The following is a 23,547-nucleotide window of genomic DNA, read 5'->3' on the forward strand; positions in this document are numbered from 1 at the left end:
CTACATAGTTCCTTGCTACTTAAAGTGTGATCAATAAACCAGGAGCACTGGCCTCACCTGGTACTTTATTAGAAATGGAGACTCTCAAGCCCTAACACAGACCTGTGGAATCAGAACCTGATTCTAATATGATCCCCCAGTGATTTGCAAGTACATTCAAGTTTTAGAAGCACTGCTCTAAATCACTGGTTCTCAACTCTGCTGCACATTAGAATTGCTCCAGGAACTTTTAGAAAAATACTGATACTCAGGTCCCACCCCCAGATTAGAAAGCCCAAGAACATGCATTTTATAAGAACTACTAATCCAGTTCAATCTCCTCATTTTATGGGTGAGGAACTGAGACTCAGAAAAGTTAAATGATTTACCACCAGCACAGGAAGTTAATGGCTGAATTAGAACTAGATTCAAAAGAAAGTTGAGATTTGTCTTGCCTATTAAAAAATAAAAAAGTTGAAGAAACCGTAAAGTTACCAGTAAGTCAACATTAAATTTAAGAATTTAAGATTTCATTTTATCATATACTTCTTTGTACTTTAAAAAAAAATTGAAACAGTATTTTTCAATGAGGGTGGAAACTAAATCTCCATCAGCCACAGCACACAAGTGGCCTTTTCCTGGAGCAGTAGATTAGAGTGGTGGAATCATGGGTGATCATTTTTCTTTCTAAAATTTCTTTAATGTGAATATATTACATCTTTTCTGCAAAATACAAAGCATTACAAAACCACCTTTTAAGGACCTCAATTAAAGGACAATTTCTAGATTCTGATTTTAAGTTTCCATCAGCACAGAACTAATAAACACACCTAAGACAAGAAACGTTTGCCACAACTGCTGACCCGTTCACTGATTTTGGTGGTTGATGATTATGTCATTACACTCAAGTCATCCATAAATTAGCACTAGATACATAGAAGTGTGGGGAGAAGGAGTGTGAGTGGAATGAAGGAAATTAAAAGCTGTGGTCAGACTTGAAAAAGAAAACAACCCATAAAGCAATGTATGTTTCTAACAGTTGAAGCAGACTGCATGACAGACAGTAAAACCGCATTTCCGCATGCCCTTTTTTTTGGAATGCATCTGTGGCTTTATGCCACTAAGCAATATTTTGGTTTACCAAAATGTACCCTATGGCCTTTTTAATTTCATGTTTACTTAACTTTCCTTACCATTACTGCTGTTCTCACTCAACTACAGCAATTTAAGACAAGTGTTTAAAAGGAAAGAAAAATTTAAAATAACAGAATAGGCCTCAAGGTAGGAAAAAAAAGAACAAAATGAACCACACGCATATAATTCACATTGACTAAAGCATCTATTGTCATTTCAGTGTTTAGTTCATCAAGGATGTAATGAACATTGGAAATTATTTCTTTTGAAAGAGTTGTTTCTCAAGACGATTATAGACTCAACCTCATGTTTACATGAAATTTCTTAACACCAGAAGGATATGGAATCGGTGATCTATCCACATTTATTGGCCAAATAATACAAGAATTATAAAGAAACAGAAGAAGAAGAAAAAAAAAGAATGACTGGAGCAAATGGTTTCAATGGCTGATTAATAATATAGAGGATTCTGTACCTACTTGTAATGCTAAAGAAGAAAAAAGACAAAAATCAAATAATTTGCAAACTCCTACTATTAAGTCTATATAAAGGTAATGGCAATATAAAACAAAATGATTAAGAGAAACACACACACGCAGACGCTCATACACTCACAAAGGTCGAACACCTTCCTTAAAATGGAAAGTCCTAAAACCACTGCCCGCAATGGGCTGCTTGGCAGAGCCCATTGTGGTATGGATACAGAATACATGCAGGAAGAGAGGTCTTGCTGAGAAAGAATCTTTGGCGGGATACAGATTTTGAGGGAGAGATAAAGGAAAGGTCATGACATGAGGTAAAAAGAAGCAAACAACTCACCTTCATTCCTTCTTCCATCTATCACTTCTCCTCCCTAGGTATCTCACCCCCAGCACAATTAAAACCAAGTTCCCCCTCAACTTCTCTTTTTCTGTTAATGGTACCATGATTCTGCCACTTTTCAGAGGTAAAAGTCATAGGGTTTTTCTGCTATGCATTTCCACACCCTTCATGCAATGAACTGCCAGGTCTAGGTCTCTTGTGCACCTACTTTACAGTACCGCTGCTGCCCTGGTTCACACCTCACCTCCTCGACCCTGTTCTCCACTCAAAAATCGTTTCAGCCAACATTTATCTAAGGTTTGCTACCTGCCAAGTCCCATGCTAGCTGCTGAGAATACAGCAAATCAGCAAGACAGGTATGACCCCTGCCCCAGGGTCTGATTACTCTTCCCTTTGCTGTCCTTCACTAGCCCACACCCTAACCAGCACTCAAGGCCTTCTAGAATCCCTCCCAAACCTACCTCCTCAACCACTCTCTTCCCTATCACCCAACTAAGCTGGAACTGCTACCCACCACCTGAATATGCACAGTACTTCCATATCCCTGTGGCCAGGGTTTCCCACTAAGATGCACCTCCCTGGTCTGTACTGGCCTCCTTAATCACCCCCCACAGCCAGAAAGACTCACTCCTCCTCCGCCTATGTCACAACAGTACCCTCAATATGCACTGCGTTTGTATTGCTTACACTGACCCAAAGACAGAAAAAGATGAGAATCTCCCTGGCAGCAAGCCCTCTACCTCTTCTATCTCCCTAGCCATCAAAGCACTCAGCACAACATATGAGGGCAATTAACATCTGTTGCTGAACAAAAGAAAAAAAGCCATCATATTCTCTTGCCTTTCATTTAGGGTGTCCAGCACTACTTTCTCTGAAAATCAAATAACTCTTCTCAACAAAGGAAGAATAAAACAACCTCATGTGGATTATGTTACTTTTCATCTTTAAGTATTTAGGTTATAATCTTTTTAACCTTTGTAGGTGTGGTTCTTCATAGGTCAATTTGAGAAGGTGAATATTTCAACTTAGCATGTTAACTTTTGGTGAGCTTCACAGAAACAGACAAACAAAAATGGCAAAAGCATGCCTCCAAACTGTGAAATCAAAGATTAAAAAAAAAAATTGAGATTTTTAAATCTATCTTGGGAAACCAGCATGAATACAAACTCACAGTCCAAACCCAATAAGGTCTTCACTAGATATTTTTCTACATGCCTCCTAAACGATGCCAAACAACCTCAGAAATCTTGCTTAGATTATATGAAAATCCTTCTTTCAACTCTGCTTAGGTTGGGTTAAAGTAGGTCCTTACTATGGCCTCCAGGGCCATATCAAGCATCTGTAAATGAGTCACCATGTTACAAGCAAGGTTTCTGTACATTTCCCTGACCAACCCTCTCCTAAATGTGACAACTCCTGTGTGTAAGGAAAGGGCTTATGAGGAAGCAGAGCTGCTAAACTGGTTACCTCCATATTCCCAGAAGCTGTGTAATGGTTAAAGATTAAGAAGCACACTGGCATTTTGCAGAGCACAATTTCTCCATTAAGGAGTCCAAACAAGCATTTTGTCTTCCCCAAACTACCCAACAAATGTCCAAGCCAGCAACTGTGAAACTGTTACCACTTTAGGTTAACAATATATTTTTTTTGAGGTTAACCAAGGTAGACATACTTAGAGGTAATAAGCCACACCCCAAAATATTTCTATGCCCCTGCCCCCCAAATCCAAACTCTCCAAAACAGTCACACACATTCATAGCCCTGCACAGAAGAAGGAAGAGGAAGGGGAGGATTGAGCCAAAGTAAAACTTAAGTTCACTAATCAGTGTCCATGCATTTAAAAATAAAAATAAACCCTGGACTCATGGGCTACTTAGAAAAATCAAGATTCCGTTTTATTTATTACAGTGTGATCAGGACTGGACAAAAACAAGTACACTGTACTCTGACCTAATCAAGAGGCTAAATGAAAAAGTAGGAGGACTATTTTGCGGTAAGAACTGCCCAGGTACCTTGGCTGGAATGGGTCACTGACGGTCAAGGTGTCAAGATGAATTCTGAAATGACCAAGTCTATCATAAATATACCTTGCTACTAACCAGATTGGTGTCCTAGAAGAATGGCTGAAATGACCAAGAATGTTCATCTTGGACAAAGGAAGGCTAATGAAGAACATCGCTTTTAAAAGAAGTTACCTAGAAAAGGAATAAGATTAATTCTGGTGCTCTCAATGGGTTGCCAGGACAAATGGGCCTCAGTTAAAGCAAGAAAAGTCTGCTAGTCCAGTATTTCCAATGAGGAAGTGTTCTGCCTTGTACAGTTGTAGCATCACAAAGATCTGGATGGTTCTAGTGGAAACCAAGTATCCAATGAGAAACTGGTTCTTTCAGAAAGTCTGTCTACCCTCCCTTTAGGAAAAAGATGATTACCGAAAGATCATGAAACATTTCTATTCGGAATCTGAAATAAGAACCCACCAACTCTACTCTGATTATCATCATGGGAAAGAGAGAGGGAAAACCTGAGAAGACACATATGGTTGGAGAGTTCCTCAAACCAACTTAACTAGAGAAAACAGCCAAGGCTTATTCTTGAACTATCTCTACTCAAAAAGGTAATCAATACTCCTACATCTATAACCTTCCCTTCTCTTGGCCATAATAAGGTAACAGAAATAGTTTCTTCTCTCTAGAGGACGGTTTCTCAACTTTGGGACTCTTGACATTTTGGACCAGATAATTCTTTCTTCTGGGGAATAAGCAAGTGAGTGTGAAATCATCACCATGTTCAGCAGCAACCCTGGTCTCTATCCCCTAGTATCAATAGCAAACCCCCATGTTGTGTCTCCAGAGATTGACAATTATCCTCTTGAGAAGGAATCATCCAGGTTGGAGACCACTGCTCAAGGGCAGTAGTTCTTATTCGTGAAGTCTGTTTCCTCTTTGAAAAATGACTTCTCTCCAATGAAACAATGCATACAATTTTGCTTGTAATTTCAAGAACTATGCAGACCCCTGAAAACTCAGTCAAGGACCCTCTTCCCACCCCAGGCAGGTACTCAATGTATTTTTAATATTTTTAATATTTTGACTCAAAAAGTCATGAGAACAAAACATAAAGGAATAATTTTGCAAATTAAAACCAAATCTAAAGACCAAGCTATTTCCAACTGATTTAACAAAATAAAAAAACAGAGTGTTCCTTCCTTCCTCTATGAAGTATGGCTGGTGAAGCAGTCAGACTGCCCATGCAGGGAAACACAGAGCAAAAAGCCTCTTACAATTATGAGATGCCTGCTTCCCCTACACACTTCTCAGTAATGACAGGAGGGAAAGAACTAGCTGATTTGAAAATCCAAAGAGCATTTTTGTGATACAAATATATACCCAATGGAGACCCACCAGATATTTATAACATTTAAGCACACTGTGTACTGAACACAGCAGGAGGCTATATACCTACATTTTACAAAGACAAGAAAAAAGTTTACCAGATTAAAACGGTCACTCACTAGGCAGGTATTCCAAGTGGAGGCAATGCAACATGGTTCAGATGTGGCTCTGAAGCCAGACAGCCTGGGTTTGAATCCTATCTCTGCAACCTGCTAGCTGTAAATCCCTGGGCAAACAAACTACTTAGCTTCTCTTTACCCTACTCTCCTCATACACACTGATAATAATCAGATTACTTCTCCAAAAAGTTAAGAATTAAATGAAAATACATCAGACACACTTAAGAATACCACCTGCTACACAGCAGGTGCTTTAAAAATATTAGTTGCTATTTTTGTCACTAATACTCACCAAAGATATACATATGGAAAATGTGTAACTACATGGAGTCACAGATATGTTAGCCTAGAGAAGTACTGGGAAGATGTGACCAAGCCTAAGAAAAGAAGCAACACGGCCCATGGTTACAAATTGTGGAATATTTGACAATGTTAAGATTTTTTTTTAGCTGTCTACTATAGCCTAACATTGCTCAAAGTGAGGTCCTTGAAATAAAATAATAAAATATTAATATTTCCTCTTTTATAAATTGATTCTAAACCTTAACTTACTAAAATGGTCTGCTTCTGGTGTCAAACAATGAAATTAGGGTAACTCTTTTGCTAATGCTAGCCATTTTAAAATCATATGATGTTAGAGCTGAAAGGTATCTTAAAAACAAATCAACACGCAAAGAATACAACCCTAAATTTTAAAAATGCCCAATCACCAGCTCAAGGACCTGTGGCAGAAGTGGGATGAGAACTCCCATCCCTCCACTGCTTATCTAGGCCTTTCTCTGCTCATCAATAAGCTGATTCCTCCCAGCCCAGAAAAGAAACAAAGCTTCTAAGTGGCTAACACTCCAAATGGAGAGTGCTGCGGGAAATGCAATGAAATGGAAAATTAAACCATTCCTTTAGTTGTTCTATCATTCATTCATTCTCTACTATGTTCCAAGCATTGTTTCAGGCACTAAGGGTACAGGAGTAAACAAAAGATACTTTCCTTTGGAACTTACACTTTAAATAGAGGAACCTGATCTCTACTGTGTTCCTGATTCATCACTTCAAAAAGGCCAAGGTTAATTTAAACATTTCTCCCTTCTTTTATTTACCTATTAACTTTTATAAACCACACTGAAAAGTCTAAACCTCTCCTAAATAATGGCCACCTGACAGGGCAATGCAAGAGTCACCTGTTTTATTCCAATGTCACAAGGTAAACCTTAGCTAGAGAAACTGAAATCTCTATCAGATTCATTAGTAATTCTGGACTTAGGAAAAAAAACTCTGAAAACAGGTGTTGAAAGATACTTTATTAGACAAAAAAGCGACATTAAGGTCTCAATTTCTGTTCCTTGGTTAAAGAAAGCAATAAATCATAGCAAACTGCTGATTTTAGACTCAAAGAGCTAAAAGAGATCATAGAGTTCACTTACACTCTAATTTAAAGCTGAGAAAACTGAGTCCCTGAGAAGGTAAGCCACCCAACAAGACCACAGAATCTGTGTCTCTTGACTCAGACAAGTATGGAGGGCGGGGGTAGGGGTAGAGTATGTTGGTGGCAGAATATTCCAAAACAGTATTTGGAATAAGGCCAGAAATATCTACCATAGCCCTGATAGCCAGTGAGTTCAAACCAGGATCAAGCAATTTGCTTAATCTCTCTGTGCCTCAGTCTCCTCAAATGGAAAATGGAAAAACAATAATACTATAATCTCACAGGTTGTTGTGAGAATAAAATATTACCTTAGGAAAAGCTCTCTAAGGTCTGTTATTTGATGTATTATTATTATTACTCTATCAAATAACACAGTAACATCTCCACTAATAAAAAACTAATTTATCTTCAAGTTCCTTCTCCCTTGAAAAAAAACTAGAAGCCTGCATTTTTACTGATTTGAAAGGCAGTTAGCCAAACTCACCACAGTATAGTTAAGATGAATATCTTACCCTCATTCAGACCACACACACACAGTCCTGTTAATAGTAAAATAATTCTTTAGATACACACTGACTAACGATACAGTGATGTTCAAACTGCATTTTAAATTCAGTTAGGAAAGCTTCATGTTTTCATCTTGAAAAAGGTAGACTCAATATGCTAAAATACATACATTCTACTTTAACCATCTTAATCCACTCCTGAAAGACACACCATGTTCAGTTATTTTTACTTCCTCTTTCCCTATGTCCTCTTTCCACAACCTTCTTTTAACTAGTAGGCAACACTAGCCTAAGTATGCTTGGAGACTGTGTCAGTTTGGATGCATTATGTCCCCCAAAACGCCACGTTCTTTGATGCAATCTTGTGGGGGCAGATGTATTTAGTGTTGATTAGATTGGAATTCTTTGACTGAGTGTTTCCATGGAAACGTGACTCAATCAACTGTGAGTGAAACATTTGACTGGATAATTTTCATGGAGGAAATTTCCATTCAGGGTGAGTATTAACTGGATCACTGGAGTACTTTAAAAAGAACCACACAGGCCCAACTCTTGCTACAGCCAAGAGGGACACTTTGAAGAATGCACAGGAGTTGAGAGAGGAACTGCAAGTTACAGACATTCTGACGACAGCTGTTGAAAGCCGAGTTTTGCTGATGTTTTAGAGGTACTAGCCCAGAGTTTGCCCTGAGAAGCTGACACAGAGACATTCTGGAGAACACCATTTTGAAATACAACCTGGGAGCAAGCAGATGCCAGCCACATGCCTTCCCAGCTAACAGAGGTCTCTGAATGTCAATGGCCTTTCTCCAGTGAAGGTACCCTACTTTTGATGGACACTTTATGGCCTTAAGACTGTAACTGTGTAACCAAATAAACCCCCTTTATAAAAGTCAATCCATTTCTGATGTTTTGCAAAACGGAAGCATTAGCAAACCGGAACCGAACCTCAGCATTTGTTACCCACCTGCTCACCCCAAATATGCCCCCAAAATATTAAATTATACATATTCTTGGCTGGCTCTACTTGAATGCAAGTATTCCCTCAGTCTTTAAATACTTCATGAACATCTACTATGTGACAGGGCACAGATCTTAGCACCAGGGATACAGCACAGAACAACAATACAAGCCCCTTAAGTTCTAATGGAAGGGGGAAACAACTGTTAAACAAGCACGTATATATCTAGAACAGTGTATAGAACAGTCACTATGCTGTGTCTGGATAGCATATGTTATGAATGCAGGAAAAAACAGTTTTACTAAGTGTTGTGAAAAAAGTGGAGCTTGGCTTTATATTTTAATTTGCCAATCCTAGACCCTGTGCGGACAGGAGAAGGCACAAGAAGGGACCTGGGGGAGGAGAGGGAGTGTCTATACTCAAACACAAACACACAGATGGGATTTCTAGCTAGAGATGACACTGTAACACCACTTGGACTGCCAGTTGTCATCACAATGCTCCTCATGTTACATAAAGCCAACAGCATCACAGAAACAGCACAGTATTTGCTCTTTGGAAACAGCGTGGTCAGTGAAGGGAAGTCAAGAAAACTACTTCCTCTTCTGCCAGTGACTCTTACCATGCAACCTCGGGCACGCATGCTAGCCGACCTCTGTGAACCCTGGTATCCCCACCTGCATGCTGAGCCTCTTTCACTGTGACACTGGACTAGTCTCTTAAGCCCTTAAGCCTCAAAGTCATCTATTAAAGGAGGCCAGTGGAATGACACTGCTTGGCAAACTGTCGGGTACTCCACTGACAGCAGCTATTTAAATACATGGATCCAAGCTTGTTACCTGCTTTACAGGAACATCAGGAAGATTAAGGAGAACACATAAAATACCTTAAGCTCTCTGTAAAGAAAGGCGTTACAGAGTGCTACTGCTTGTTATTTCTACTATTACTATTTTTCCACGTATTATTTCCTTTCATTTTCCAATTCTTTAACCAAGAATAATCCACAGTCTCTCAGAGGCAGAATACTTAGTTATAAAAAGAGAAAAATACAGAATCCTGATTAAAGTAGTATTAAGTGAAACAAGTTTGCTAAGAAACCAGAAAGTCTTCCTTCAATGCCTCCTTGCCTAAGCTGTGGCAAGCAACAGGCAAGATACACAGCGACAGCTCAGGTTATGGATGGGGCCCTCTGTATTACAAATCTGCAAGCATCTGTGGGCAAAATCTCAAAAACAATGATGACAAGATGACCCACTCACTAGTGGGCAGAGTACTAAGGAGCACGTCCCAGAGAATTTCTCTTTCGCTTCTTTGACATCCCAGCTAACAAAATCCACTCCTTGCCCTTCTGGCACCCTGGATGAAATACCGTTTGTACACTACAGCTCTCTGAAGAAAAGTATTGGCTCAGTGGTACAAAAAGTCTAAGTGAGAGCTTAGCATAAACACTGATTTAATTCCAATGAAAATAGAGAAGGTATATAAATTTGTGTTGATGAATGCCAGCTAAATCCCTCTATATTACAGACATAAAGCAACTACCCTGATAGCTATTACCAAGGCAAAGTCAAAACAAGTCTCCTTTCACTTCTGTCTAAAATTTCTGAGGCCCTTCCCCCTTAAAATAGAGTAATGATTTCATGAACTGTTTGCAGTGTGCTTACTTTCAACAAGTTCTAAGACTTGCGAACTGTGCTGTAATCATCATGTAAATACTCAGTAGCCCACACCTAAATGTGCTGCCTTTTCTTTCTCTCCAACAACTCAGCTTCCAAAGTTGATGATAACTTAGTCACTGGTTTTGCTACCATTGCTACAGGGCTGGAGAGGTTCTAAAAGGGGGCAAAGGGGGATCCAGGGAGAGTGCCTTCTAAAAATCACATCCCTTTCACTTTCTCCATAGTCACTAAATATATCACTGCTTTCTAAAAGTGATAAATCAGACTATCTGGTCACATCAATGGCAGTAAAAAAAAATTCTCATTAAAAACAAGTACAAATAAAAACTTTTAAATGCACATTTTTAACATTTAATTCCCAACTGGCTTCTTCTACCTATTCTACTTGATAGTACAAAAGGGGGAAGGGGTAAAATTCTTTGTAAGGTGAGACATAATGAAGAACGTGAAGAATAGACTGGTGCACCTGTATTAGCTCCTTCACTGAGGCTGCAGTAGTACCTAAAGATGCAGGCATCTCCTTCATCTATTCTATTCCAAATCCAACCCAGCTCAAATGACACCTAGGATACAAAGAACTTTGTCTATCAAATAAATAAATAAAAATAAACAATATCCACTAGGGTTTGAGGGGCAGTAAGAAGGAAATATCCCTTGGTTTGAATGCTGCAAAGCAAATCTTTTAACAGCAAAAGCAAAACATCTGCCTTCATTTAAAAGTTTGACTTGTGGGTGATTTCCTGCATCTAAGAACCTCTTTCTGAACTACAAAGAGGCCACAAAACATCATATTTTCCCCTCCCAGTTTCCCCCTTCAAAACCCACAAGATGGTGATTAACAAACAGCCCCTTGTCTTTAGGCACAGTTTTAGAAGCCACAAGGAAAGATAAAAGTTAATTGGAAGAGCAAGTTTGGAAACAAATGAGAAAGAGGTTGCCTAGGGAGGAAGCAAACTCCATCTTGATAAGCAAGTAGTTCCCCTAGCTCCTTTTGTGGGAGAATCCAAGGGAAAGCTATCCTCACCCTCACCCACTCACTGAAAGCAGGCTAAATGGAGAGCCCGAGCTAAGCTTTCCAGCATTGGACTATGGGCAGAGTTGCAGAGAAGACCCAGATACTCCAGGAGTTCTGGGTATGAACCTGAAGTCTTGTCAAACCCAAAGACAATCCCAGCCTCCCAGGAGCTTCTCATTCCAGGAATGAGCTGAGCCCTGAATCCTCAGCACAAGGCAGACATTGTAAGGCAGACCCATCGCCCAGGAGGCTCCCCTCCAGACAGATTCATCAGAAGTGCTGGACCCCCACCCATTAGCTTTATCACCTCATACAGATCTAATTATCTCTAATCATCTTCTGATTGGACATAATCCCTCTCTTAGAATCATTGAGAGAATTAGAAGAAAGAATTTGGGGACTGTGCCCCCATGAATGAAAAGCACATGCAAGATATATAATAAATGTTCACTTCAATTGGAAGGAAATTCCAATTCCATCCAACAGTCACTGCTTTAGGTGTAAAATCTACCGATATCCTCCTATGGTACCTCAAAATAAATAAATAAAAATAAAAATAAAAAAATTAAGAACTTAAAAAACAATGATGTGCGAATGGAAAAAGTCAGGGATCCCATAGTATCCAGAAGACACTCCTAAACCACATTTATACACTTGGCCTGCTCATAGGTTAAATTTTGTCCTCAGGTCAGCTTCTCTTGCAGGTCCTGTGATAAATAAAAACTCAGTGGGTCCCACCAAGCTCCAAGGACCTGTCATGTGATGTCACCTGCCCTAATATGCTAGCCCCTCTGACAATTTTGGAAACAATATGATTTAATATCTACATCCATCTAGGTTTACTAAACAGGAGTGAAGGTGGGCCCCATATCCCAAGATGCCCAAATGAGAGAGGCAGGAAGAAAAGAAAAACAAACCAACAAAACCCAGTTAATATTAATCATGGAATATTATCATTGGATAAATCTCAAACTAGAAAAGCTTTAAATCTAATGAAAAACACAAAGAACCCCCACCCACACCCACACATACTCCTAATTGTATCTGGAGTTTTTACACAGCCACCAAAATTTCACTTGTAAAATCTCTCTGAGATTTTCTAGTCTAGCAGCGACCAACCACTATTCATACCTTCTAGATTAATATTTCCTAATGTTTATAAAGCACAAGAAAATATTTATTAGGTTTCAGCTAAAACACTCTACCTTTGATAAGATAATGGTTCACTTTCATTTAATCACACACATTTCTGAAAAAAAAAAAAAATCACTGTGTAAGAATATAAAAGACACATTTTTGCCTACATTCTCAAACTCCTACTCCCCCATCTTTTCCTCTAAATCTTTTGTTGAATTTAAGTCAGAAGATGAGCAAGAAACTGGTACTGTTCATAAAAGTTTTTTAAGGGAAATATGGTCCAAACAGAACTTTAAACAAATTGACTTCTACAGCAAGAATTGTCCTCAAATAAATTTATTACACTCTAGAATCATGTACACTCAAGCCTGGAATGTCATGCCAGTCATATATTACTTCAAACTCAATAAATCTCTTCTTACTCTCCAAATCTTAGACTGCTTTCTAAAACAGTTCACTAAAAAGCACCAAACTAATTAACAACAGCTTCCTCTGCAAGAGTGGCCTTGATTTCACTTATTTACACATTAACCGCAGCCTCCTTTTGGACAAGCCAGTCTATTCTCTCTGCCATGCCGAGCCTTTTATCTGCCCTGGACAGCATTTTCTCCAGCAGATGAAGTAGATGCCGATTGATTTGCTGTCGAGCATGGTAAATTAATAGCAACAAATTGCTGAGGGCCCGTCTCGCTGCTCCACCATGCTTCGGCAGTTTTGCTTTATTTGCTCCATGATGGGCAGCAGTCGGCCTCTTCAAGTCAATTTCTTCTTAACAACCTGCAATACTTTTCAATGGTGAAAATAGAGCTGTTCCTTGTAAGTCAGAAATCAATATCCTATTGCCCTTAGAAAATGCTAAACAAGCAGTATTGGCAATCCACTTGGTACTAGAGGGTATCAGATATAATGCAAATCCATACTGCTTCCCTCCTTGTAGTTATTACAGTTTGCTAAAAGGTTCCTAATGTCATTTATCATCATTTACCATCGACCAGAAAGGCTATGATTATGATATCCTATCAGTTGGCAAGGCCCTTTCACGTCTACTCAATTAATATTTTAGCAGCACTCAAATGGTTGTTGCCTAAGTCTTGTAATAAAATTTACATGGCTTAGAGTGAACTAGGAGTTTCCTTGTTTATATTAAAACATATATGTATATATATACACATATACATAATACATTTACATGTAAATGTGTCAGTACTTATACTTCTTTTAGATGCTGAATGTTCCAGAAATCTAAAATTTTCTAATGATTTCCTAAAATTCAAATACTAAGCTCAATTTTTTTAGAAGCAAAAAGACCTTCAGATTATGGAGTATTAACTATGAGAAAGTCACAAGATTTGCTCATTCTCTCCTTTTCAAAATGTGGTATATTCATCTCCATTTATGACTTCTATAAGTTCAGTTCACATACCTATTATTCCTAATATACATCCAATGTTCATGTTTTAAAGTGGTAAATGCTGCTGATTAAATCAGGGAGGTCTTCTTTAATTATAGCATTACAGATGAAAGATGGGAACAAACAGCATTTAGCAATGCTATCAACTGCATGCATCATCCCATTCTGCCCACGATTGCTGACCCATTTAGGAGAAGCCACACTGTATTTATAAAGAGGAACAATCAGCAAAAAAGAAGTAACAACTAAACCCTGGGCCAAATGCCCCATCAAAAAACATGAAACAAAAAACCCACTCAGGGAAATTCATAGGGAATACGGGCCAATGTTCTTTCATTTTTAAAAATTCCATTATGAAGACATCATAATAAAACATTTTCTAACCATGTCCCATTTGTCATCTTCACTTTTATGCTGGGACTTAAGGCAGTGGCAAATCATTAATTCACATTATATCCTAGAACACTCCACCCTTAACTTTTCTGTCCCTCCCACTCCCCAACCCCAGCTTCATCTGCTCAGCTCTATTGACCCTACTAAAGATTACCAGAAATTAGATTCATATTTTATGGTCTAATTCCAAGTCATGTTACCAAGTTTCCTTTAAAAAAAAAATCAACTAATTGTACCAGACTAATGCTATTTACTCAGTTACCAAAATTTAAATTAATTATGTTCTCAAACATAATTGTTAAAAATTGGCAACATTATGCAGGCTTAATTAAGATTAAATCCAATTTACTAAATGTACTTTAATTGGTACTAATTACATTAGCTTTCATTTCAGAATGACAAATTCCCCATAGGTTTCACTTTATAGTCCTCTATCAGAATCAACACAGGGTGACTGATGATGAACATCACACTGAAAAGGGAGGGGAATTAAACCGACCCCCACTCTGTTTGCCGCTACTCTGTGCTTTTATCCTTTTATCAGTTTGCCAAGTCACAGAGTCATGACTCCATCACAGCCATCATTTTCTGTTTCAATGAAAAAGTTCTCTAAAAATAAATACTCTGGGGCTGGCAGCAGTCAAGAAGAACAGGAGCATTAACCAAAAAATACACAAAGGTTTCAAATATCAGGGCCACCAATTACTAGGGTACTTCCAAGGACTCCGGGGACTCCTAACTCTTGAACCCTTGGAGACACAAATCTAATAAGTGAATAAGCCTAACCCGATCTTGAGAACTAGGCCCAATTATGCCGCAGGGCAACTTCCTTGCATTATTGCTGCTTTCCATTACAAGGGCATCCAGTGAGTGCATCTGGAAGAGAGGCTAAGAGGAACCAAGGCTGTCTGCCTAGGAAAACAAATAAAGACAGATATGCCTCTGTGCTTAAGGGGGGAAAAAAGAAAATATAATAAGTAGGTGGTTTGCAGGGCTGTCTGTATTTCATAATGTGATAAACTGCCCTCAGGATTCGTGATATGATTGAATTTAAAAGCAAGAGAAAAAAAGGGAAAATGTACTCCATTCTCAATTTTAAATGGATGGCGTTTGAGGCTAACTGGACAAGATGACAGAATTATAGAGGAAAAAAATGTGTAAAATTAAGGGATCTCACATACCCCCAAAAAAAAAACACAGTCAGCCAAATACAAGCTATATGTCTCTCAGAAATGTAGATGGTATAAAGAAATCTGGAAAGCAAGTAGTTAGGGCAAACAAGAAACAGAAGAAGGAAAATAAAGGGCATTAATCATCTGGTTCAATCTTAAAAAGACACTAATTAATCGGGCGGGAGGCAGGACAAAAAAAAAAAAAGACATGTACAAGATCCAGACCTAAAATGAAATGTAATGAAGATAATTAACAAACAATATCTCTCATGTAATTTATGCCTGTAAGGTACAGCTAAGGGGAATCCATCCATAAACCTGAATGGATTTTGTTTAAGCATGCGATATTTACATTACTAATCTAAACAGAAATGACAAAGATGCCAAAACAAGAATTTAATTTTCACACACAGCCTTCAAACTACACAATGCTAATATTGACATACCAAGTAGCATACAAAGTAAAATAATATCAGAAACAAAATGTCCTCTAACAACTCATTTTTTTCTAACTTTTTTTCAAATACTGTCCATCTGATTGCTTTCATTGTCTAACAGTCATCTTTTAAAGATCTATTATCTGAATGTGTTGAGCATGTAGTAAATAACCATACCCAAAAAAGTATTTTCATAAATAGTAAAAGCCTAATAATAAGCAGTTGTTTCATACTTTCTAAACTTAGAAGGTAATGACATCTACCTTAAACATAAATAAGAGATGAAAGGCATTAAATTTTCCCCTTCTCTTTCTCCCAGCAGGCAAACATACACACCTATTCTGAAATGGTTGATAAGACTTTAAGCACTTTCACTAGGTCACTAAAAATAAATGCTTCCTACTGAAATAATTTTTGCCAAACAATATTCAATGTATACATAGATGCTATTTTTCTGTCTAGGAACTTAAGACAAACCATTTTATTCAGTCTCTTGCAAAAAAGGCTGCTTGAATCATACCTCTCAATGCCTTTGGACTAATCATTACCTTTTTCCTTTTTTTTTTTTTTTTTTTTGGCTGAACTAATTGCTAGATTTCAAGATTTCAAGACCCAGTGTTGAACCTCATCACATCCTTCTATCAGGCTCATTTACTCTACGCAAATTTTGGAGATAACGGTTACAGTTTCTTGTAAGGCCCAACTAAGTAGACTCAGGAGACCAGTACAAGGATTTTACATCAATTTCTTTTGTAGCTCCAAAGATTTCATTTTGATCGTCCCTAGTTCACCCTCCATCCATTCTTTCATGCCAAGCCAATTAACACTCCACACAATTTCCAGTTTTACTTTTTAATATTTTCCAAAAAAAGCTCTTTCATAAGACAAGTTTAGAAAGTAGTAACTCTTTTAAAAGAAAAACAAGATACATTTCAAAATTTAAGCATCCTGGTTTTCAAGGTGTACTAGGTTTAACATGCATTCAGACATTTTTTAAAATCACATTTTAAAATGATTAAAATTAGGATAATATGCAACAAAGGGGAACCACACATGAAAAAATAACACTATCCAGTAATCTTTTAAAATGCAGGTAACTCACAAAAATATGCAGAATAAAACTGCAAAACATAGAATATTCTTTTTAAAGAGCACAGTATTACTGTCATTTAAAATGAGTATAAACAAATTATAACTTACCTGCTTGTGCATTTCTATATTCAACCCATAGGACATTTCATAATACTGTCAAAGAAGGAAAAGCAATTAAATTTGTGCCTTTCATCAAACAATCACCCTAGATTTGTTCAGAATGTCAAGTGTGGTTAAAAAAAAAAAAAAAAAGGCAAATATCCATGATATTTATGCCTTCTAAATCAAGAAGAACACCCAACTACTATCTTTAGCATAATAAACTAGAAGCCACCTTAGGACAAAACTATAAAATAACTCATAAAACTAAGAAAATTAAATTCAAAAATAGCATTCTTAACATCTCTAGTTGTCTTTACACATATCAAGTTGATGAATTAAACAAAAGCCTGATGAAAATTCGGGACCATATGGACTCTCAATTCCTAGGTACAGCGGACAAGTTAATGGCAAAAACATATCTCATACAGATGCTGATGCTTTTAAAGAACTGTTCAAAAAGGTGGTGCTACTTAAGAGTTCAGTTTCTCATTTTTAGTGTCCTTATATTCATGCATTCAAAGGGAAAAAGGCTTGATGGTAAATGAATGAATTACTCTGGAGCCTTTATGAACAATACAAATATACTTCTGAAAAAGCTGATCTCATTTTTTTAACATGACTAGTATAACAGGCATTACAGAAATTCTGGCAGATCAGTTATATAGAAGATCACAACACTCCTCAAACCAACATAATACTACAGAAACTGAAAATACACACAAAGAAACACAATAGTGGCATAAAGACAGGGAAAATTTTTTTAAAGGGATCTGGCATCTGTTCTTATCCATCATTATTTAAAAAAAAACAAAGCACATTAAAAGCTTAACAGTATTCACAAAAAATGTCTGGTTAAAATTGTTTACAGTAAGAGCAATAAAACAACAAACAAAACCACTAACCCAAAAACATTTTGCTTGTGACTCTAAGCAAAACATAAATGAGGTTTTGTTTTTATTTTATTTTTTTCAAACTGGAAAACAAAGCACAGAAAATTATACCCCATGCAGCTGAACTTTTTGGGAATTCAAATCAAAGCTGGTTGTCAAAGGCAAGTTATAACATCCTAGAATTACAGGTTGCAAATGGACACATTACCACAACCTCAACTACACTAGCCCGTAAACTGTGATCCTATTCTGCAGCCTCCACCTATTTGAATATATTCTTGCTTTCAGTATCCCAAACTAACAGGCACTTTGAATCTGTTACACAGTTTTCTTACCATGACATAATGCCGCTGCATCTCTGTCTTCTCACTGGCGAGTTTCTCACATTCCAGCTTCAGACTGTTCAAGACAGAATGAAATCTAAGTACAATGCTGAACTTGACTTACATCCTTCAAAAGTAAAGACACATTCCCTCCTCTAAATCACCACCTACAAACACGAAATCAACAACTTTAAATACCACTGTCATTATTGAAGGGGGATAGAAAAACCGGTGACTGGAAGCAACCTGGACTTGCACTTTCAGTGAGGATCAAATGTGTTTTGTTTTGTTTTATTTTTAAGTTTTAAGGAAAAAAACCCTTCAGCCAATTTTTAATTCCGGAACCTCAATCAGAAATGAATATTCACTAAATTCACTTCATGAAACAGGAACAAGGAAATAAATATCAATTATGCCTACAGATCCAAATACAAGTCCCCCAAAATGTCACAAGGGAGTTTTTCTCTTTAATGTTCCAGGAACAGATTAATAAAAATATGAATCAAGCATGTCTTATGAATGATGTCTTATTTTTTTCCCTCCAAAACACATAGACAAGTTGAATACCACCACCCAGGGGCAACGCGTCGATCTGGTTCAGTGGCTGGTTTTGGTTCTTGAATTTACGAAATAAGAATTATACGCCATTAAAAAACCAGCAGAAGAAAAACGTTTCAAAACCACACGAAGTCTAATAATGGCCTCTTAAAACGAAAACATTTTTTCAGTATAAAAGTAACGAAGTCGCTTACTCGTGACTTTCCGAGGCTCTCAGCTCTTAGTATTTCAGTGCAGTGGTAGAGAGAAGTGAGAAGGGAGCAAAGCCCGAAGTAATAAAGAACCAAGGAAGTCAAAACGCCCCTGAATCTTCCCAACCTTCCATTCTCCTGGCCCCAATAAATCAATATCGAAAGTTCGGCCTCAGCGTTTTCCAAGTCTCCCTCAGTTTCGATTGTTCTGCACCCCCCCTACCTTTTTTTTTTAATTTATTTACAGAAGGGAGAAACGCTTAATTTCTTTACACCTGTCTGAAGGAAAACAGGCCTTTACTTGTTCTTTTTGCTCACTATAAAAAATAACCTTTGGGGTGGCCAAAAAAAAAAGAAAAAAAGGGTGTGTGTATGTGTTTGTTGGGGGGGTAGGTGGGGACAAGAGCTAAGCAAACAGGAGGATCAGCTAAAGTCAACATCATTACCTGTGGTACTGAGCCTGTAAAAACTGAAACTCTTCCTTAATCCGATCACAGGACTCGGAAATTGTAAATTTAAAAGGTTGAGCAGGCTGATGCGGTGCCTAAAGAACAACAATAAAATATTTAATTAGCCCACATCACAGACGAAGCAGGGAGATGGAGAAAACATACCACATGGCGCTAGCGGGGGTGAGGGGTGGGGGGGTCATTGCTCAGGAAGGCAAAGAGCGATTAAAAACTCTCCTCCCGCCCCTTCTCTCGCCGAACAGCCCCGGCAGGGACTGTTTCGGGGTGGCCCGGGACCTCCGCTTCCTCCCACCCACAGCCCCGCGCGCTCGGGACCCCGGGTTCGAGACCCCGCTCGCTCCTAGCCAACCGCGGGTGCCCAGGGGTTGGCGCGCAGCGCCCACTCTCCCCACCCGGAATCGAAACTGGGCCATCTGGGGGACTCGCGCCATGGTGTCGGGCGGTGGTCACACTGGGGGGAGGGGAGGGGAGCAGACGCAACGCGAATTTCACCCTCCCAGGCTCGCTCGCTCGCTCCCTGGGCCGTGGCGCGAGCGGCCAGCTGCCCGCGCTCCCGAGCCGCAGCCGGCCAAGCAGCGCCGCCGCGGAGGCCGCCCTCCCCGCCCCGGCGCGGAGTCGCGCCTCCTTCATTGCTTCCCCCCAACCCCCCCACCACCACCGCGGAGTCGCGGCGTGGGGACGACAACAGGCTCCGCGCGGCTTCCAGGGGCTTCAAAGACAACAATAAGAAAATGGCTACAACTCAATTGCTTCTCCGCACCCCCCACCGAGAGTGCCACCGCGCCGGGAGTAGGGGGGAGGGCAGGTCGTTGATGGCGGGCGGACAGCTCCCGGAGCGGGGCGCGGATTCCCGGCCGCTCTCCACGCCCCTCCGGCCAGGAGACAGAACTCCGCGCGCAGAGGGGCGACGCGGGGAATCCCCGAGCACCCGGCGAGCCCGCGCCCCCGCCGCCTGCACTCACCGGGTGTCTGGTCTGCGGGTACATCTTGCTCAGGTCGCGAATCATCCACACTGATTTAGTTGGCTGCGCTGGGCAGAGCCGCGCGGCTCATTGGCTTTAATGGCCCCGAGGAGGAGGCGGCGGCGGCGGTCGTGGCCGGCCGGGTCCGAGTGGCGGCTCGGGCGGTCCCGGCCCCCGCCGGGTCTCGCGTGACGCGGGCGGCAGGAACGCGCGGCAGCGGCTGGGTCCCGGCGGCCGGGCCGCTCCGCATTCCCCGCGGGCGTCACTGGCCCGCCGCGGGCATTGTCCGGCGCGCGTCTCCCGCGGCAACGCTCCGACGTTCGCTCCGCCGAGGCGCGTCCGCCGAACCCCGCGCCGCAGTCGCGCCGCTCACCCGGCCGGAAAAGTGCGAGCTCCCCGCCCGCCTGCCCGCCGGCAGCGCCGCTTGCTTGCTCGCTCTGCGCCCCACTCCAAACTTTTTTTATTTGTCTTTTAATTGGTTGTTATTCCTCCGAATGAATGATCTCTCTTCTTTTCTAAGAGCAAACACAAACTCCTTTGGTTCGGAAGAGGTCTCGGCGGTGCTTTTTGGTTTCTCTGGAGATTTTTTTCACTTCACAGCAACGATCTTTTAAAAGGCACCTTTTAGCTTCTTTTACCACATCTCATTTCCTTATTTTTCTTCCTTCCTGTTTTCTGGGTTTTTTAAACCCCAAATTGAAGGGGATTATAAAAATAAAAGAGTGAAACGCTTGCGGCTTTTTTTTTTTAATTCTCTCCTTTCAAACTCTGCGAACACCACCTCAAGATAATATACAAGTGTGTGAGAGGGGGAAGAAAGCAGCCAACAGCCCAAACACCCGCTCAGAACAGCTCTAACAACACGCTCTGTGTAGGTGACTTCTTTGACCAAATTTAGCAGCAGCTAATCATTAACATTCTGATACATATTCACAATCTTCCGTGGAGGGACCGCGGAGCATCCCGGGAGATGGAGTTCGCCCACGGCGACTGAGGTTGAGGATTCGGCCAGATTGACTACAATCTCCGGCTCGCCACGCGACCGCTCTGGAGCCCTCTCCAAGTGCCCCGCCCAACCCCGCCGCGGTAGGCGTCTCCAGCAACCAATCAGAGTTGGCTGAACATTAATCGCCGTTCTGTGTTACTGCCCATCATTTCGCTGCTGACAAATGGCGAGCCAGGGAGGAGGAGTCGGCTGGGCTGGAACCCACGTGGGGGCCGAGCGTCGCCCGCGGCTCCGACCAATGAGGTGAACGAGATGGGCCTGGCGGGGGCCGGTCGGAGATGGCCCGCCCAAGGCGGAGCTTCGTCTTGGCTGACTTTCCTGAGCGCGAGCGTTCGAACCGGGGAAACATTTGTTCAGCTGTCAATCAAAGTAACGTGGGGCTGGAAGAAGCGGCTGCTGTTGCTGCCCTGGCTGCATCTTCAGATCTGGGTTTCGTGGCGGTGGTGGCGGCAAAATAAAGAGGGTGGAGGGGGCGGTGAAATTGGGGGCTGGTCAGAAGATCTCCTTCCGAGCCTCGTCCTCCTTCCCACCCCCTTCTCAACCCAAACATCCTCGGCCCCTCGCTCCAGACCGCGCCAGGAATGCGGACTAATTAGGGTCCAATATCTCCTTAAAGAGACAAGCTCGGCCTTGTGTAACGCGCCGAAACCCCTGTTGAGACAAGAGAAGGAGGATCACGCTGATCCCACTTCGTTCGGTTCACATCAATTTTACGCGCCGCTGGAGCCGGCATAATTTTCCGTGTGAACGCTGACTCGGGCCCCTGCCCTTGTTTAGAGACGAAGACAAAACCGCGACAAGCCGGCCCGGGCGGGGGAGGGCGCCTCTCTGAGCCTCGGATGAGACTGTGATGGCCGTTTAACCCTGAAGTGAGGCCACCTCCCCTCGAAGCAACTCAGGAAGGAAGAGCCGGAGATGCTTCGCCCGGGGTCGCGGGGGCGTATCCGTGGAGACTGGGGGTGGGGCCGAGGGCCCGGGGGCGGGGGCAGCCAGATTCTCAGAGAAACTTTGCCGCCCTAGGGGGCTGCCTGCACCTCGCAGTCTGTCCGTCCGTCGGCCCGAAGCAGTGCCTACGGAGTGCCAGCCCCCAGCGCTGAAAAGAAAACGCCCCCTACACTCACTGGAGACGCTCCGGTCCCCAGCTCAGAGGGAAGATGACTGTCCTCTATTTGTCCGCAAGTCCTTGGAGTAGCAAGCCAAGTCTGTCCCCTGTTGAAACAGGGCAGGGGGACCCGCGGGCCCCAAGAGATGGCGGGCCGGCCACCGCGGAGAAGGAGGCTGGGAAGGTGGCCCTCTGGGAAGGCAGCTCCTCCACCCTTAACCCCCGTACCGCTGGGGGCAGTTCCGCAGCTTGAGGGGAGGCCGCTGGGGCTTGCAGCTTCTCTAGTGAGCCTCTGACATTTGGGGGCGGGGAGGAATTCGGAAAAAGTCAAGCTTGGGTTCGGACGGTCGTTTCTGAAATCCTTTTCCTATTCTAGCTTGAGATGTTGGCTGAGAGGATGCTGTTGGTTCAGCATTAGGGGAAAATCTTTCTCGATGATACCGCTTTCCTCAGTGGATGGAATCAAACAATGACTTCATGTCCAACCTACCACATCCTATAGGCCACTCTCCTGCTTAGCACTATGGAGGACTTGTGCAAAGGAAAGCTGTGATGGACCTCACCTACCTCTAGTTCCTTACTAATCACCTGGAACTAGAGCTCACAGTACATTTCAATTCAGCAAGCATTTTCTCCTCTAGCCCCAAAATAAGAGGACATAGGACTTCTGTGGCAGTTTTCTGAATCTCCACTGGCCAATACCTAGACACATGTAGAGGTTGAGCACTTGAACTGTAGCCAGTTCAAATTGAGATGTGCTGTAAGTACACATACACACCAGAATCCAACGAGTTCATACCAAAAAAGAAAACGAAATTCCTCAATAATTTTATGATTTTGAGTATATTGTATGGAGCACAATATATAATTAAACTTAATTTTGTCCACAATTTTAAAAAAGAAAGAGAAATTAAAGAGATAATGACAATTAAATGCAATGCATGATAGTGGATGAGATCTAAGAATGGAGGAGAAAAGACTCAAAAGGACATTATTGGGACATAAGCAAAAATAGGAATATAGAATGTATGCTTATATCAACACTTACATTTCTTGAACTTAATAATTGCATTTAAGGTGATTTACATAAGTGAATATCCTTGTTAATAGGAAATATACATGAAAGTATTATGTGTTCAAGGAGTATGATGTGTGCAACCTGTTCTCAAATGTTCATAAGATGGATGATAGAATGATATCACAAAGGTGATGAAACATTAAAATTGATAAATCTGGGTATCTGGGAAGGTGGGGGCATGTTGGAGCTCTCT

At 41.2% G+C, this 23,547-nt stretch overlaps 1 protein-coding gene across 4 annotated transcripts in view; it reads right to left on the reverse strand.

Moving 5' to 3' along the window:
• The window catches only part of TLE4 (TLE family member 4, transcriptional corepressor), a 138,396-nt gene extending 117,335 nt beyond the window's left edge, over window positions 1–21,061 (reverse strand). For 2 of the 4 annotated variants that reach the window (XM_037798702.1, XM_037798701.1), the window contains exons 1-4: window positions 20,169–21,060; window positions 19,183–19,280; window positions 18,000–18,063; window positions 16,781–16,825 (exon numbers count right to left, since the gene is read on the reverse strand). In XM_037798702.1, the coding sequence (XP_037654630.1) occupies window positions 16,781–16,825; window positions 18,000–18,063; window positions 19,183–19,280; window positions 20,169–20,213 (252 nt within the window). In that variant the 5' untranslated portion in view covers window positions 20,214–21,060. Of the gene's footprint in view, window positions 1–16,780; window positions 16,826–17,999; window positions 18,064–19,182; window positions 19,281–20,168 lie in introns of all 4 variants that reach the window. The other 2 variants (XM_037798699.1, XM_037798700.1) reach the window with 2 other exon arrangements.
• Between the last annotated feature and the right edge of the window lie 2,486 nt (window positions 21,062–23,547).

This window comes from Choloepus didactylus, chromosome 10 (genome assembly GCF_015220235.1).
Source record: "Choloepus didactylus isolate mChoDid1 chromosome 10, mChoDid1.pri, whole genome shotgun sequence".
Taxonomy (NCBI): domain Eukaryota; kingdom Metazoa; phylum Chordata; class Mammalia; order Pilosa; family Megalonychidae; genus Choloepus; species Choloepus didactylus.